Source organism: Balearica regulorum, chromosome 1 (assembly GCF_011004875.1).
Source record: "Balearica regulorum gibbericeps isolate bBalReg1 chromosome 1, bBalReg1.pri, whole genome shotgun sequence".
Classification (NCBI taxonomy): Eukaryota; Metazoa; Chordata; class Aves; order Gruiformes; family Gruidae; genus Balearica; species Balearica regulorum.
Window position 1 is genome coordinate 137,766,137 of NC_046184.1, and position 14,438 is coordinate 137,780,574.

General features: G+C 40.4%; 1 protein-coding gene across 8 annotated transcripts in view; it reads right to left on the reverse strand.

Annotated features, from left to right (window-relative positions):
• WWC3 (WWC family member 3) overlaps positions 1-14,438 on the reverse strand; it is a 105,710-nt gene that overhangs the window by 39,305 nt on the left and 51,967 nt on the right. For all 8 annotated transcript variants that reach the window (XM_075776456.1, XM_075776516.1, XM_075776508.1 and 5 more), the window contains exons 6-8: positions 9,200-9,329; positions 2,530-2,679; positions 320-393 (exon numbers count right to left, since the gene is read on the reverse strand). In XM_075776456.1, the coding sequence (XP_075632571.1) occupies positions 320-393; positions 2,530-2,679; positions 9,200-9,329 (354 nt within the window). The remainder of the gene's footprint in view (positions 1-319; positions 394-2,529; positions 2,680-9,199; positions 9,330-14,438) is intronic.

The following is a 14,438-nucleotide window of genomic DNA, read 5'->3' on the forward strand; positions in this document are numbered from 1 at the left end:
TAAGTGTAAATTTAAAGACTGTTTATACTGAGGTTTGAGAAGGGGGAAAAATGTAAAACAATTCAATTAAACTACTGCAATTTTGTGTTTATGCAAGTGTAGAACAGGGCTGACACTTAGCTTTATCTCTGCAAACAAATATAACAATCTTATGATAAAGTCTTATGTTTACCTAAGCTTTTATTATCTGTGAACTACTCAACAGTAAGCAAATTAGTCTTCCTAAAGACATTTCAGCTAGGAGGCTGGTTCCAGTTCTACTTTGAAAACTTTAATCATGAGAGTAAAAACAAAAATTAACAAATTTATCTTGAATTACCTTTTCTTGGCCTCTTCATATTGCCAGTTCAGTCTTACTTTGTCTACGAGTCTTGTTTTGTCATCAAACCCAATCTTTTGCAGAGTTGAAAAGCAAGGAAAGGGGGAAAAAGAGAGGGAGAAATGAGATTTTAAAAACTCTCACAATAAAGAAAAGGATAAATTATTCTCACTTACTGGACTCACTAAAAAATCTCAATGCTTTAAGTAATAACATAATAAAAATCAATTTTATGCTTTAGAAATACAAAACCAGTTTTTTTGCTAAAAATACAGAAGATAAATGAACCCTTTCAATAAATTATGATCCTGGAAATCAAGAGTTAGCAAATAGAATCACTCATAAATAGTCAAAGCTTTTCAACTTTATCTAAGCCTAAAACACAAAGAATATTTTTAATTGAAATATTTTACTACTCGATACAGGTATTTTATTAATAGATTAATTAGAAGTAATTCAGATTACATTCCCTGTACAGTGATGTGTTACCTGGCACTTAGATCATTAGTGCATTTTAAACGCTATCACAAAAACATCACTTGATCTTTGAACCAGTTGTAGAATGCATATTTATGCTACAACTCCTACTGTATACAGTCCAGTTTCTATAGCAACTTCTCTCCATCTTAGGGCATCAGCAGTTCCCCTCGTCAGAAGTCTGCATATGGTCTAATAGTTAAAACCCAAGTCCCTATTTAAGTGCATTGCTGCACCTCTGGATTTCTCATCTAACTGCTGCTTTTGCTCTCTCCATCATCACACATGTAAGAAATCAACCTCTTTTTTACTCACATTCCACTAATAATAATTCAGGGAAACAACATAATTATGTAATTTATTATTTCCCTAACAAAAAATCTGAATCTGATAAACACAATTTTCAGACTGTACTTGGCTTGTCTTGGATGGCATTCAACGTGTATGTGAATGGGAAAATGCTGCTGTGTTCCTTTCGGCAATTTGTTTTGGAATAACCACATCCACCACCAGTCAGAAAAATGACATCCCAAAGGCACCATCCACCTAACACACTGAAAGACAGCTCAGCGTTAGCTAAGTTTTCTTAGATGCTTTAAGAGTACATCTTCCTAAAAACACAGATTTCATCTTCTATAGAGGCCTTCTAGAGACATCCAACTTGACAACTAGTCAGCAGTGAAAGAAGACAATAGAAGAGAAATGGGATGATAAAAGTCTACAGTTAAAAATTACACAGTTCAATACAAATTTCTAACCAAATGTGGAGTAACATCCAAACTATAGTACTAACAAACTACAAACAGGTTGTCTTCTTGATTTGCTGTCAACCTCATCCACAGAAATAAATGTTTTATTGCTCAAGAACAGCTAGGCTGCCATAGTACTAGTGCAAGCCAAATTTTTATTATTTGGAATACACAAATAATTATTTCATTCACACAGAACTACTTCCAAGGAATGCTAATATGTTCTTCTCTAATACCGTATTTAAAGGCATATTTGAGCATAAAGCCATGACAGACTATATTAGAAGTTTTGTTAGTTTTTAAGAAAAATACTTTGAGACCTTAAGAAATACTTCCCTCGTCTCAGAGGAAAGGAACAGAGATCTACCGTGCATCTTTGGTGTATACGAACAATGACAACAAGCATGATAAAAACAAGATTTTAAAAAAAAATATATATATATACACACACACACACATACACACACACATCTATCACTGCTACCAGAATACTAACATCTCACACTGTTGCACAATCAGGTCTCTACTACAACTTCAAGCTGGCTGAAGCGTTTTCTTCCTTACTGCGTCATTACAAGTTTCAGTAAGTCAGAGGTGGTGACATGAAGAGAAGAGGTCCATGGACATCTAGCAAGAGCTGTTACTCAGAGATGAACCTGTGCTCACCAAAGTGATGACGCAAGAAGAGCTCTGCCAGGCTGGCTGAGTCTAGGAGCTGATTTTACCTGTCAGTGACCTGCAAGCATGTCACTATGCCCCTGTGCCACACTCAAGTAGCAGAACCGCAAAGCCCACCACTCAGTCATCACTCACACGCTCTGGAAACAATAAGCAAATGCAACTCCCTCGCCACCAATGTTGCTTTGGGTTTTTCGTTCTCCTACAGTCAACACCTCTTAAATTAAAACAGGAAATAAAGATGTATCACTATAGTACAAAAGCAGCTTATTTTCTACAGCAAACATCTTGTGGAGGAACACATACCTCTCCAGTGATGTCAGTCTGAGAACAAGCATCGCAGTGTTGCTGAGGTAAACAGGAGTCGCTGAGTGAACTAGAATTGTGCTGGAGGTCCTGCAGGGAATCTCTAATACAACAGCTATTCCTGAATCCATCTGTTAACTTGGCCAGGCTCTACAGGAGAAAGGATTTAAAAAAAAAAATAATTAGAAAAACTGATTTTTATAATTCTTTTATTAATAGAAAACAAAGAAAAAAATCTATTTAAAAATATGACAGGTAGCTTGCCTATAAAGAGCTATTTACAGTAAGTAAAATTCATCGCAGTGTTACTAACTTGCAGATGCATTGCTTTGAAATAAACCTCTTCTTTTAAAAGATGCATCTAACAGTAAACAGTTTTTAAATTATTTTAGATCTATGAATGTTTTAGCTTTTTGTATTGTTTACAGTTCTTTAAATCTAGCAGCTATCAACTTTCAGGTTAACTGACAGGGAAGACAAATGTGATTCACCTGCCCTTTTGCCATCTTCTGCACAGGTTACATTCCTTAGCCACTACTGCTATCGCATCCAACCTGATGAATACCTTGTACTGATTGTATTTTTATGACAGCTGATTTCACCCTTTTGCTCTCTTACTCAAGGTTCACATAGTTAAGAAATATTTTACACTTTGGGTTAAGCAAGGGACATCTCCGAGATGCCTAGACAATGACACAAACTGTAAGGGTAAAGCAGAGACCTCAGGCAGTCTTTAAGGGGAAGGGCAGTAAGACTGAATCACACAAAACAACAGCAGTTTGTTTGACAATACAAACTTGGTTGGCAGGCTCTTAAAATTCCTTTAAAAAAGCAAATAAAATTGTTAGTATTACTTTTCAAATACTACAGATAACGTAGTATCAGTAACAAAACCACCATGCAGGCTGTCATTTATGAGGGAGACCCTACGCATTATACATCAAAAGAACATTAAAAAGACATTAAAAAATTAAATTCTGTTCCCTCACCAGAAGATAAAGGACAATCAAATGGTATGGGGAAAAAATTATCAGAAATTGGAAGAGCTGTAACAATTTATAAATCGTAACACAATCAAACCATTTGGTTCTAAAAAGACACATAAAATCTCTAAAACCTGCTTATTCCAGTGTCTAAACCACAGAATCAGAGACAGATCTGAAGCCCTGCGTTGGGAAAAGGATGGTCCCCAGGAATCTCAGTGGCTCTGACAACTGGTGATTTGCAATAAGCCCCACCTACTGCCCATATCCAAATATCAGGCGATTTCTCAGTCTTCAAAGCGCAGTTTAAAAAGGATAACACACCAATGCTGACTTTTCCTATGAGAAATTCAACTCATGGAGTCAAGAAGACAAACCTGTCTAATAGCAACTGGCTGCTGCCCACAGATACAGCAAGGCCACCTTGAAGATGAAGGCATCTGGTTTTGGAGCCTCCAAAGCATCCACAGGAATTGCAGGAGGCCTGACACCAGCCAGTAAAAGCAGCTTTTTCTGGTGGCCACCATTTCCATCATACATAGTCCGTCCCTTTGCTCTCACTATATACCAGTCCCTCCCTCACACCTGCCTCCACCAGAGATGAAAAAGGGGAAATAAGCAGCTTGGTGCAGGACGAACGAACGGGCTCCCTAGCCACAAGAGTGGGGGGCCTGTGCTCCTCCCTGCTGCTACTTGCTTCCAGAAGCTCAATTCGTCTTCGGTCCCCAAAAAAAGCCAATTATTCTGCCACCTCCCAATTGAACTGTGCCATCTTAGTATGAAGGACAAACAAAATAGTTTCTTCTCAGTCCTGAGACAGCAAAATTCAATTTCAAGTTACGTTGCTGAGAAGTCCCTAGCTAGTGCTCCTTTATCCTTCAAGACCTGCTGCAAAACAAACTGCACAACAACATGGCAAAAAGAAAACCAGGGTGTCTTCCACTTTATGAAAATTGAAAACTGCAGACTACTGTTTAACTCTCTTCTTCAAAACTCACTGGAAAGCATCCAGTCCTGTCAGTCTCCTGCTGTATGGAGGATCAAAATGGATCCCTAATGGGTTTATAACATGGAAATAATAATTTCAAATTATAGCCACACAAACATCAAACATCTAACAAGTCCTCTTCCCAATAAAGCAAAGCGAGTCACACGAACAAAAACTGAGGATTCAGAAAGCCTGAGGTTTCTCCCAAATAAGTTACATTCCATCTGGCACCTTTCACTAATGCATGTTATGTTACAAGCATATGTAACATCAAAGATCCTGATGCCAGAACTTAAATCTAAACTTTTGCCCGTATTTCAGCTACTTTATGTACTCCTGGTGTGCTCCTGACCCCCTCCAGCATCTCCCAGCAGATAACGAAGGGCTGCCTGGCTGCCAGCCAGGCTTCCTATCCAGGCACAGATGCTGAACCCTGGATACTTAAAAATTACATAGCATTTGGCAGGTGGCAATCACCGAGTAGCATCACCTGAACTTACATCTATGTGTACAGGTGACTGTGCTCTAGGGTAAACATACATGCTTTGAGTCCTTCTAGTTGGATGAGTGAAAGTACAGCCTCCAGCAATCCTAACATGGAAAATTACAACCTGAGTTAGCACACTTTTAGATAGAAACAATTTACATGAACTGCTAGGAGGAATACCCTCCCCAGCTATATGGAGGAATCCATCTTTCACCTGGGGTTTATGGATTGTTTAAGGCAATCCCACAGAAACTGCCAGACCAGCCTATTGTATGGATGTGAAGTTCTAGTGTGGTGGGTTGACCCTGGCTGAGGGCCAGGTGCCCACCAGAGCCGCTCTATCCCTCCCCTCTTTCATTAGACAGGGGAGAAAAGGTACAATAAAAAAAAACTTACGGGTCGAGATAAGGACAGGGAGAGATCATTCTCTAATTATCATCACGAGCAAAACAGACTGAACTTAGAGAGGGAAGTCATCTTATTTATTACTAAACAAAACAGAGTAGAGAAATGAGAAATAAAACCAAATCTTAAAAACACCTCCCCCCCACCCCTCCCATCTTCCTGGGCTCAACTTCACTCCTGGCTTCAACCTCCACCCCCCTCAGCGGCACAGGGGGACGGGGAATGGGGGTTACAGTCAGTTCATCATGCGGTGTTTCTGCCGCTTCTTCATCCTCGGGGGGAGGACTCATCGTTCCCCCGCTCCAGCGTGGGGTCCCTCTCACGGGAGACAGTCCTTCACGGCCTTCTCCAACGTGAGTCTCCTCCACGGGGTGCAGACCTTCAGGAGCAAACTGCTCCAGCGTGGGTCCCCCACGGGGTCACAAGCCCTGCCAGCAAACCTGCCCTGGCGTGGGCTCCTCTCTCCACGGGGCCACAGGTCCTGCCAGGAGCTTGCTCCAGCGCGGGCTTCCCACGGGGCCACAGCCTCCTTCAGGTGCCTCCACCTGCTCCGGCATGGGGTCCTCCATGGGCTGCAGGTGGAATCGCTACACCCCCTCATCCTCCCTCCATGGGCTGCAGGGGGACAGCCTGCTTCACCATGGTCTTCACCACGGGCTGCAGGGGAATCTTGCTCCGGCGCCTGGAGCACCTCCTGCCCCTCCTTCTGCACTGACCTTGGTGTCTGCAGAGTTTCTTACATCTTCTCACTCCTCTCTCCGGCTGCAAAAGCACTCTCTAACTGTTTTTCTCTTTCTTAAATATGTTATCCCAGAGGCGCTGATTGGCTCGGCCTTGGCCAGCGGCGGGTCCGTCTTGGAGCCGGCTGGCATTGGCTCTATCAGACACAGGGGAAGCTTCTAGCAGCTTCTCACAGAAGCCACCCCTGTAGCCCCCTCGCTACCAAAACCTTGCCACACAAAACCAACACATCTAGGCATGCCAGCCCAGAACTACCCAAAAAGAGAGAAATAAACACTGTCATTTCACCATTGATCTGTTGCAATCTGATTTGGGAGCTCCCTACCACATGCAGTTGCAGTGCAGTTCCTATCTAACCTATTTAGCATATTTAACTGGTAAAGAAAAGAAAGGAGAGGAAAAAAGAAAGAAGGAAAAACCATAAAAAATGAACTTCAATACTTCCTGAGGACAATGGACAACGTTTTAAAAGCATATGCACATACTGGAACAGACATAAAACTATGAAAGGGATGGGGAGGGCAGGAAGAAGAGCGCTTCCGGACTCTTAATCACACACCTTGATTACTCAATCTTATATAAAAAGTTCAAGCACTTTTTTTGGAGCAGTGACATTGCATATTTGGCTTAACTTGTAACCACAGCGCCCAGTTTAAATCTGACCACCCTCTCCTCTCGTCCGCCTTCTCTCCCACACAACTCAACCCAATTATCATATTTCTATGACAGCTACAATTTTCCAAGCACCTACACAAGACTGAGTCACTTCTACTATGTTTAGTTCTGTTGCTCACACTAGCCAGATTTAAATTAAGAAATAGTATGAAATTGTCTATTTCCTTTCTCTGAAACAAATCCCCAGCTGTTTACACAATACTTTGAACTCCTCTATAAACAGCTTTCAAAACTAAGTTTTTCATAAGAAAGTTTGTCTTACCAACAATAGCTTTAAAATGTAGCATTTTTGAGGACAAATCAATCTTAAAATTGATAGGAAATTTAAAAAATCAAATTCTGAACTCATTAGGAAGATACTTAAATTAGACTTACACTTCTTTGATACAGCTAAATAAACCTGCAACAATAATCTTCAACTAATTATAAAAAGGGAAAGTGAGGACTGTTTGGTGACAACAAAAATAATTTAATATTTTGATCAAAATTTAAAAAAATCAAGCAGAAAGTTGGATTATTTTTGCAGAGCACTGTAAGCTGACAGAAATATCCAATTTTTACAACTGTAGATCTTACAAACTATGGCATTCAATCCCTTATTACACTTAAAACATGCAGAACTGTTTCACGTGCTAGGCCCATGCAGAACAACTATTTTCTAGCTTCTCCTGGACTATATGTCTATTATTGGGTGCTATCACAACAGATTATCATTAATTACAAAAATGATACCTCCTGGACTGTATTTCCTGTATGTCACATAGGCCCATGAAGGAGGATGGCAACACTTTTCATTTTCACTTCTGTCTTGTGCAACCCGTACTTTCTCGTGCTGCCAGCATTGCCCAATCCTCGATGCTAAGCTTGATCCTAGACTTCTAGCTCCCTCAACACCGTACTTAAGCCAACTTTAAGTGCACTTGCATTTTCTTTAACAGATACGATTTTTCAAGGCATTGCAATGTTTACAGCTGGATTTAGTGCCACCAAGGACTGAAAATGTAAAGAAAAAGGGGAAAAACTATCTAGTGGAGGAGTCAAAACAAGGCCAGTAGTTAAGCTGCTCCAAGATCTCACACGCAAGTCTTTAAATTACCAGTTAGTTTCCTAAAATGTGCGTCACTGCATCCATGAGAACTGAATTTCTAATCATTTCTTGCTAGCCAGGCATGTGGAAGACTGAGAATCACTTTAAAACCTGGCCAACACAAAATATCAAATATGTTAAAAGTTGCCAAAGCAGAAACTTGTCATAGTGACTTAAGTGTTCTGTCTACTTGAACAAGGATTTGTGGTCCATCAGCTGACCTTTGGGTAATGCTTTAGAGACTGAATAATTGTATAACTATGGAAATTCATTATATGTAGATTATAAGCTACCTATATCATTTAACAATTAAAAAAAATACCAGTGAAACACTACTACAGAGAAAACTGAAAGAAAATGTTTGAATGGCAAGATTAATTTAGTACAGTTCCAAAAATTTAGGTGATAGAGATGCTTTTTTCCATACAGCAGCTACAAGACTGTGTGAAGAAAATTGTCCTTGTTACATGTCTATATCTGCAGCATATTTGGACAAGTGTATACCGACGTCCCCGTGGTAGCAGAGGCTCAGGACTCTCTGATCAAGCTCCCATCACACTAGTAATGCAGACACAGCAACTGAGAGCTCGGAGCAGGATGCACAATCCATTCAAAACTTAGATCACTACTCAGGCATGTGTCTCCCCTCAATCCTCATGCTCTGATTCCTAGGATAGTTTTTGTATATATTGTATTTAATCATACTCTTTGAGGGTTTTGTGAGAACATCTGAAATTAACGTGTCTCTTGATATGGGTATTTAAGAAGAGAGCTTAGGGCAAAAAAAAAAACCTGCCAAACCGTGGCATAGTGACATAGAAATCCAGATTTGTGAAATTCTTATAAAAGGAAAAACATGGTAGACAAACTGGTAAACATTTTAGCACATGAATTCTCAGTCCTACTTCATTATAGGCAATAAAAGGAGACATTAAACAAAATGAAAAACAAGTACTGTAAAAGATTTTTTTTTAATTTTTTAAATGCAACATAATTACTCTATAGCAGTCTTTGATATAGTCAGCAGCAATGAAAAATTATATTCAACATTGATCTAAACATAAGGATGGTACATTATCTAAGACAACATGAAACACACATGAAGTCTTAGGTTCACAGCATATACAGTGACTACTTACCTCTTTCAAGCTGCCTGCTACTGGCAATTATCAAACAGAAAAATCAGTTTAGGTCACCTCACTTCCTTATTTAAACGTGGTAACCACATTGCAATCACAAACAAGAAAAGAGAGGTAGGTTATTACTTTTTAGAAGGTATTTGTTCAGTAGCGTTTTTTTTTTACCTGCATAAGGTCCTGCCTTTCTTTTTCACCTGTGCATATAGCTTTCTTTAATGTTCGAAGCTCACTCATTATAGCCTGTGCTTCATCCAGTCTATAATTTGTATGAGCACTTGACATCTTACGATCAATCCTGTTGAAAAAATTAAGACAAATTAAGGAATTTTCACATAATTAGAAAGACCACAAATGTTTTAAAACCTCTTGTTTATTCACGTACCACTTTATTTCCAGGAATAAAATGATAGTCCACTTGGAATTAACACAGCACTCAGTGCCTAATAAACACTAAAGACAAAGCAATGCCATTATCGACTGAGGTTCTACAGAATCAATGAACTTCCTGGTTTTAATGTCCTAATAGAGAGCTTACTTACAGGCAATGTCTGTGGGCTATTTCATGCAAAAATAATAAAATCAACCTAAAACTAACCTACATGGTAATAACTCAAAAGATATGAGCAGTCTAGCCGTCTCATTTTGCATACAGCACTACACATTGCAACATCTCTTTCAGGACTTCCATCTGATCTTGTTTTAGAAGTTTCTAACAAAGGCATTTCATTTTCTTGGGAAGAAATTTTTAATTCCTAAAATTTTATCGCAAATGCTTTCATGACGTTATGTGCATCTTCGAGTATCTTTTCATCATCATCACGCACTATGGAACATCACATGGGACCATCCCATAAGATTTCGAATGCAAACTCAGTAAGGGACAAGAGTGCTACCCACTACATCAGGTTGAAGTACTACTAACGTTTCCATCTTGACATAAAAATCTCTCATCTTAAGCGGGACAATCACTGTCAGAGTTTTCAACTTTCTTCCCCACAGTTCACAGTTATAATGCACAACAGATCAGGACGCAGAAGTCTAGTCCAGTGTATCATCTTGATAATTTGCTTTGATTTACAGATGTATTGGGTTTGCATGGCAATGTTTTGGCAGCAGAGGGGCTATAGGGGTGGCTTCTGTGAGAAGCTGCTAGAAGCTTCCCCCATGTCCGATAGAGCCAATGCCAGCCGGCTCCAAGATGGACCTGCTGCCAGAAGGGGGAAAAAAAAACCCACCAGGAGCAACTGCAGCCAGAGAGAGAAGTGAGAATATGGGAAAGGAACAACTCTGCAGACACCAAGGTCAGTGCAGAAGGAGGGGGAGGAGGTGCTCCAGGCACCGGAGCAGAGATTCCCCTGCAGCAGCCCATGGTGAGGCAGGCTGTCCCCCTGCAGCCCATGGAGGATGACGCGGAGCAGATATCCACCTGCAGCCCACACAGGACCCCACGCCAGAGCAGGTGGGGACACCCGAAGGAGGCTGTGGCCCATGGGAAGCCCACGCTGGAGCAAGCTCCTGGCAGGACCTGTGGCCCCGTGGAGAGAGGAGCCCACGCCAGAGCAGGTTTGCTGGCAGGACTTGTGACCCCATGGGGGACCCACGCTGGAGCAATCTGCTCCTGAAGGTCTGCACTCCATGGAAGAGACCACGCTGGAACAGGTCATGAAGAACCACAGACTCGTGGAGAAGTTCATGGAGGACTGTCTCCCATGGGAGGGACCCCACGCTGGAGCAGGGGCAGAGTGTGAGGAGTCCTTCCCCTGAGGAGGAAGGAGCGGCAGAGGCAGTGTGTGATGAACTGACCACAACCCCCATTCCCCGTCCCCCTGTGCAGCTGGTGGGAGGAGGTAGAGAAACCAGGAGTAAAGTTAAGCCTGGGAAGAAGGGAGGGGTGGGAGGAGATGTTTTAAGATTTGGGCTTTATTTCTCATTATCCCACTCTGATTTGATTGGTAGTAAATTAAATTAATTTCCCCTAGTTGAGTCTGTTTTCCCCGTGACAGTAAGTGATGAGTGATCTCTCCCTGTCCTTATCTCGACCCACAAGTATTTCGTTATATTTTCTCTCCCCTGTCCAGGTGAGGAAGGGAGTGACAGAGCAGCTTTGGTGGGCACCTGGCCTCCAGCCAGGGTCAACCCACCACAATAGATAAAGAACAAGAGCAGAGACTCTGCAGAACTTACTAGAAGAACCATTTGGTCTTGGATTTATAACAAACGGTTATAGGATTTTAACAGGCTATCCACAGCAAGTAGAGAAAACTGTGTTAAATTCCTATTAAAATATGAAAACCTCAATTTTCCTGTTAATCTAGCACAGATTGTGTGTATATAGAAAAAAAAAAAAAAGGTGATACTTGTAATGGTCCCTACACCAAAGCTAAGAACGAACATCTCCAAGAGAAGGTGTCTCTGGTTAACAGAATTAAAGATAAAACATACGTCGGTCTTTACATAGGATATCAGTTTATAAAAAGATGTAGTAAGAGAGAGTATGCTCTCTGTGTGTGTATATAAATATATATATATATAACAAGAATACTCAAATTCTATTTAAAATACTGAGAATACATAAAAGTTTCAAGATAAGTATTATATTAAGCTGAGAGCGTCAACACCACTCACTCAGCATGTTCTGCCAGTTAAACAAAATCAATGAAGTTGCACTTGCAGCAAATTACTTGCTTTAAAATTAAAATATTAAAATGAAAAATCAAAAAGCTTGAATGAAAGTCCCATGGGTTTATTGCACAAGTCACAATATTAAGGAAAAAAATGCAGGTTGGGTTTCTACAGTTTGGTTTGGTTTGGTTCTGACAGTTCCTGCTTTTGGAGACAACACAAAATAAGCCTGAACCCCAACTTTCTACTAAAATACAATTTTCCCCATGTTGCATAAGAAAATCTGTAAGCCTTTATGATTTTTAGTTCAAGAACCAGAAAGGACTTAAATGTCACGTGGATTAAAGTTGGGGTATTTTTGGTTGGTTGGTTTTGTTTTCCTTTCAAGATGTTTACTGGAGTCTTCACTAATTTTTAGCTAAAATCCTGAAAAGATTACATAAAACCATGGTAAAACAACTAATCCAATTCACTAAAAGTTCGTGAAAAAGATAACATGTGGTTTTATCTGAAGGTTACATTAGTGTTAAAAACATAGATTCCACCCAAATATTAGACCAGAAAAACGCCTCCTACACAACTGCCCATTATACCGTTTGCCAGGTCCAAGGTGGCATTTCAGGAAAAGGAAATTATTTAATTTCAACCAGATTTTTGTCCTGTTACCCACATATTCGTGTTCCTGGACGTCACTTTGGAGCCCAAGTTATGAATTGATATTTGTTTAAGGAAAGAATCAGAAAAGTTTCTACTGCCAGAAATATTTGAGTTTAAATCAGTATTGCTGTCAACCCAAACTGACTCAAGCATCTTACAAAATTATGAGCTATTTATTGTCTGTTAGTTTTCTTTTTCCTCCTTTCATAAAGCTCTAGTTTTGAAAGCCACAAAGTTAAATCTTCCATTTTATGAAAAATAGCATGATACAAATAGAGATTAGATGTTTGTATGAATAGAAAGAATATTCAACTAATAGAAAATACATACTTTATTCATAGTTTTGTCTAAGGAAGATGTTCCCAGGATAGAGACTATTAATACACTTGCAATAGTTTCAGTCCTATAGGGCAGATTCCACATTGCTCTATTTTCCTCCAACATGCTTTCAAATACGCAAGCCTCCCCCATCTTCACACCAAAGCACAGATCTGTAGTTGAGTTAAAATCTAATTTTACAGCTTCTGTCAGGTCTCATATCCTCTAAACCAGTCTGTAGCTACAAATTGTTTAGTCAGTCCTAATTCCCCATCTCTCCCAATATCTCTCAGCATTCCCTCTGCTCTCACAGCCAACTGGCCGAGTTTTCATTTCCTTTGTTGCTAAACGCCTTCTTCCTCCAAAATTCCTGCCGGCAAGCAGAAGGGTCACTGAAAACACAGGGGAGGAGGAACTGCTCCTCACTCTCATTCCCAGCTGTCTGCCGGATCAGAGGAAGGGATTCAGGGATTTGTTCCAGGAAAGGCTCATCTTTAACCCTGTAACTCTGGGACTGCGACAGGATCGGCCACACCTCGGGGCAAAGGCACCTGTGGAGGCTGAGGACCACTGAAAGCTGTTGCGCAGGGGGGGATCTTTGCATGCTTTAAACAGGGAGCTCTACAAAGTCTCCAGTGGGCAAAGGCAGACTGTGATGTCCAAAGGCTTATCACAACATTGCCAAATTTGGATGAAACTGTAGGAAATACAGCCCTAGCAAAAAGCTGCAGCACTACAAAATCTGAAATTCTGACTGTATTGGTTGTAGAGCTATTAAAAAAAAAAAACCCCTCAATCCTCTCTCCCCCCACAAAACCCAACTTTTCTCTAGTTGTTTTGTGGGTTTTGGTGGGGTTTTTTTATTCACCTCAAAGATGCCTAAGCCATTTCACTAAAATTAAAAAGAACAGAAAACAAAACATAGTCCAAGGCAGACACTGTACATGGAAAATGTCAATGCAAGAGATATGCATTTAACAAAGGCATCTGAACCAGACAGCAACATAAAATGATGGAAATACTGAGCAACCTAACCGCCCTCACCATAAAATTTGTCTCTTCTCTGAAACCCAGCAGAGGCTGCACAGGGAGTCGCATGGCAGTAGGTTCTGATACCTGCTAATAATGCCATTCTGGTCAGACTCGCAAAGCAAATATTCAGCCAGATGTAATGCCCAAAGTGTGACAGCTCCTAATAATGTTTTTGGCTCGTACTTGAAATAAAGTGAAGAACATGGCTTTAAAACAGCTGAACAGGATGCATGCCATTCTACTTTGGCAGTTACTTGAAGATTTGACCTAGCACAAGAAGGAAAAAAATTATGCAGACCAAAAATTTAGGAAAGGTAACAAAAAGGGGAAATGTCTGAGACATAAGAAACTGTAACAAAAAAAAAAGGGGGGTGGGGTGGAGGGGAAAGGAGGAATCTCAGAATTTTTATTTTAAAGAAGGAGCAATAAGTGTCTTTTCAGACAGTACACTTACTTTGTAGATACGCAAGAAGTAAAATACTTCAGCTTTGGTACTTGACTTGAATGGCCCTTTTCTCCTGACAAATACAAGGAGTAGGGGAGAGATTGCTCAGGGACAACCTAGAGCCAGTTAGGCTTTTAGCCTCATTTGTTTGCTGACTGCACGAGGAGGCTAGAGAAACTTGTCTTTTCAGTTGTTAAACAGTGCAAGTACTCTCCAAATTCGCTCACTTCATACTAGAAGCAAAATACTCAAAAGAAAGCACATATCTTACCAGAAAGGTCGTTTAAAAAATTACTTAAAAATAAAACCAAACCCACAAGCCTCTGGTTC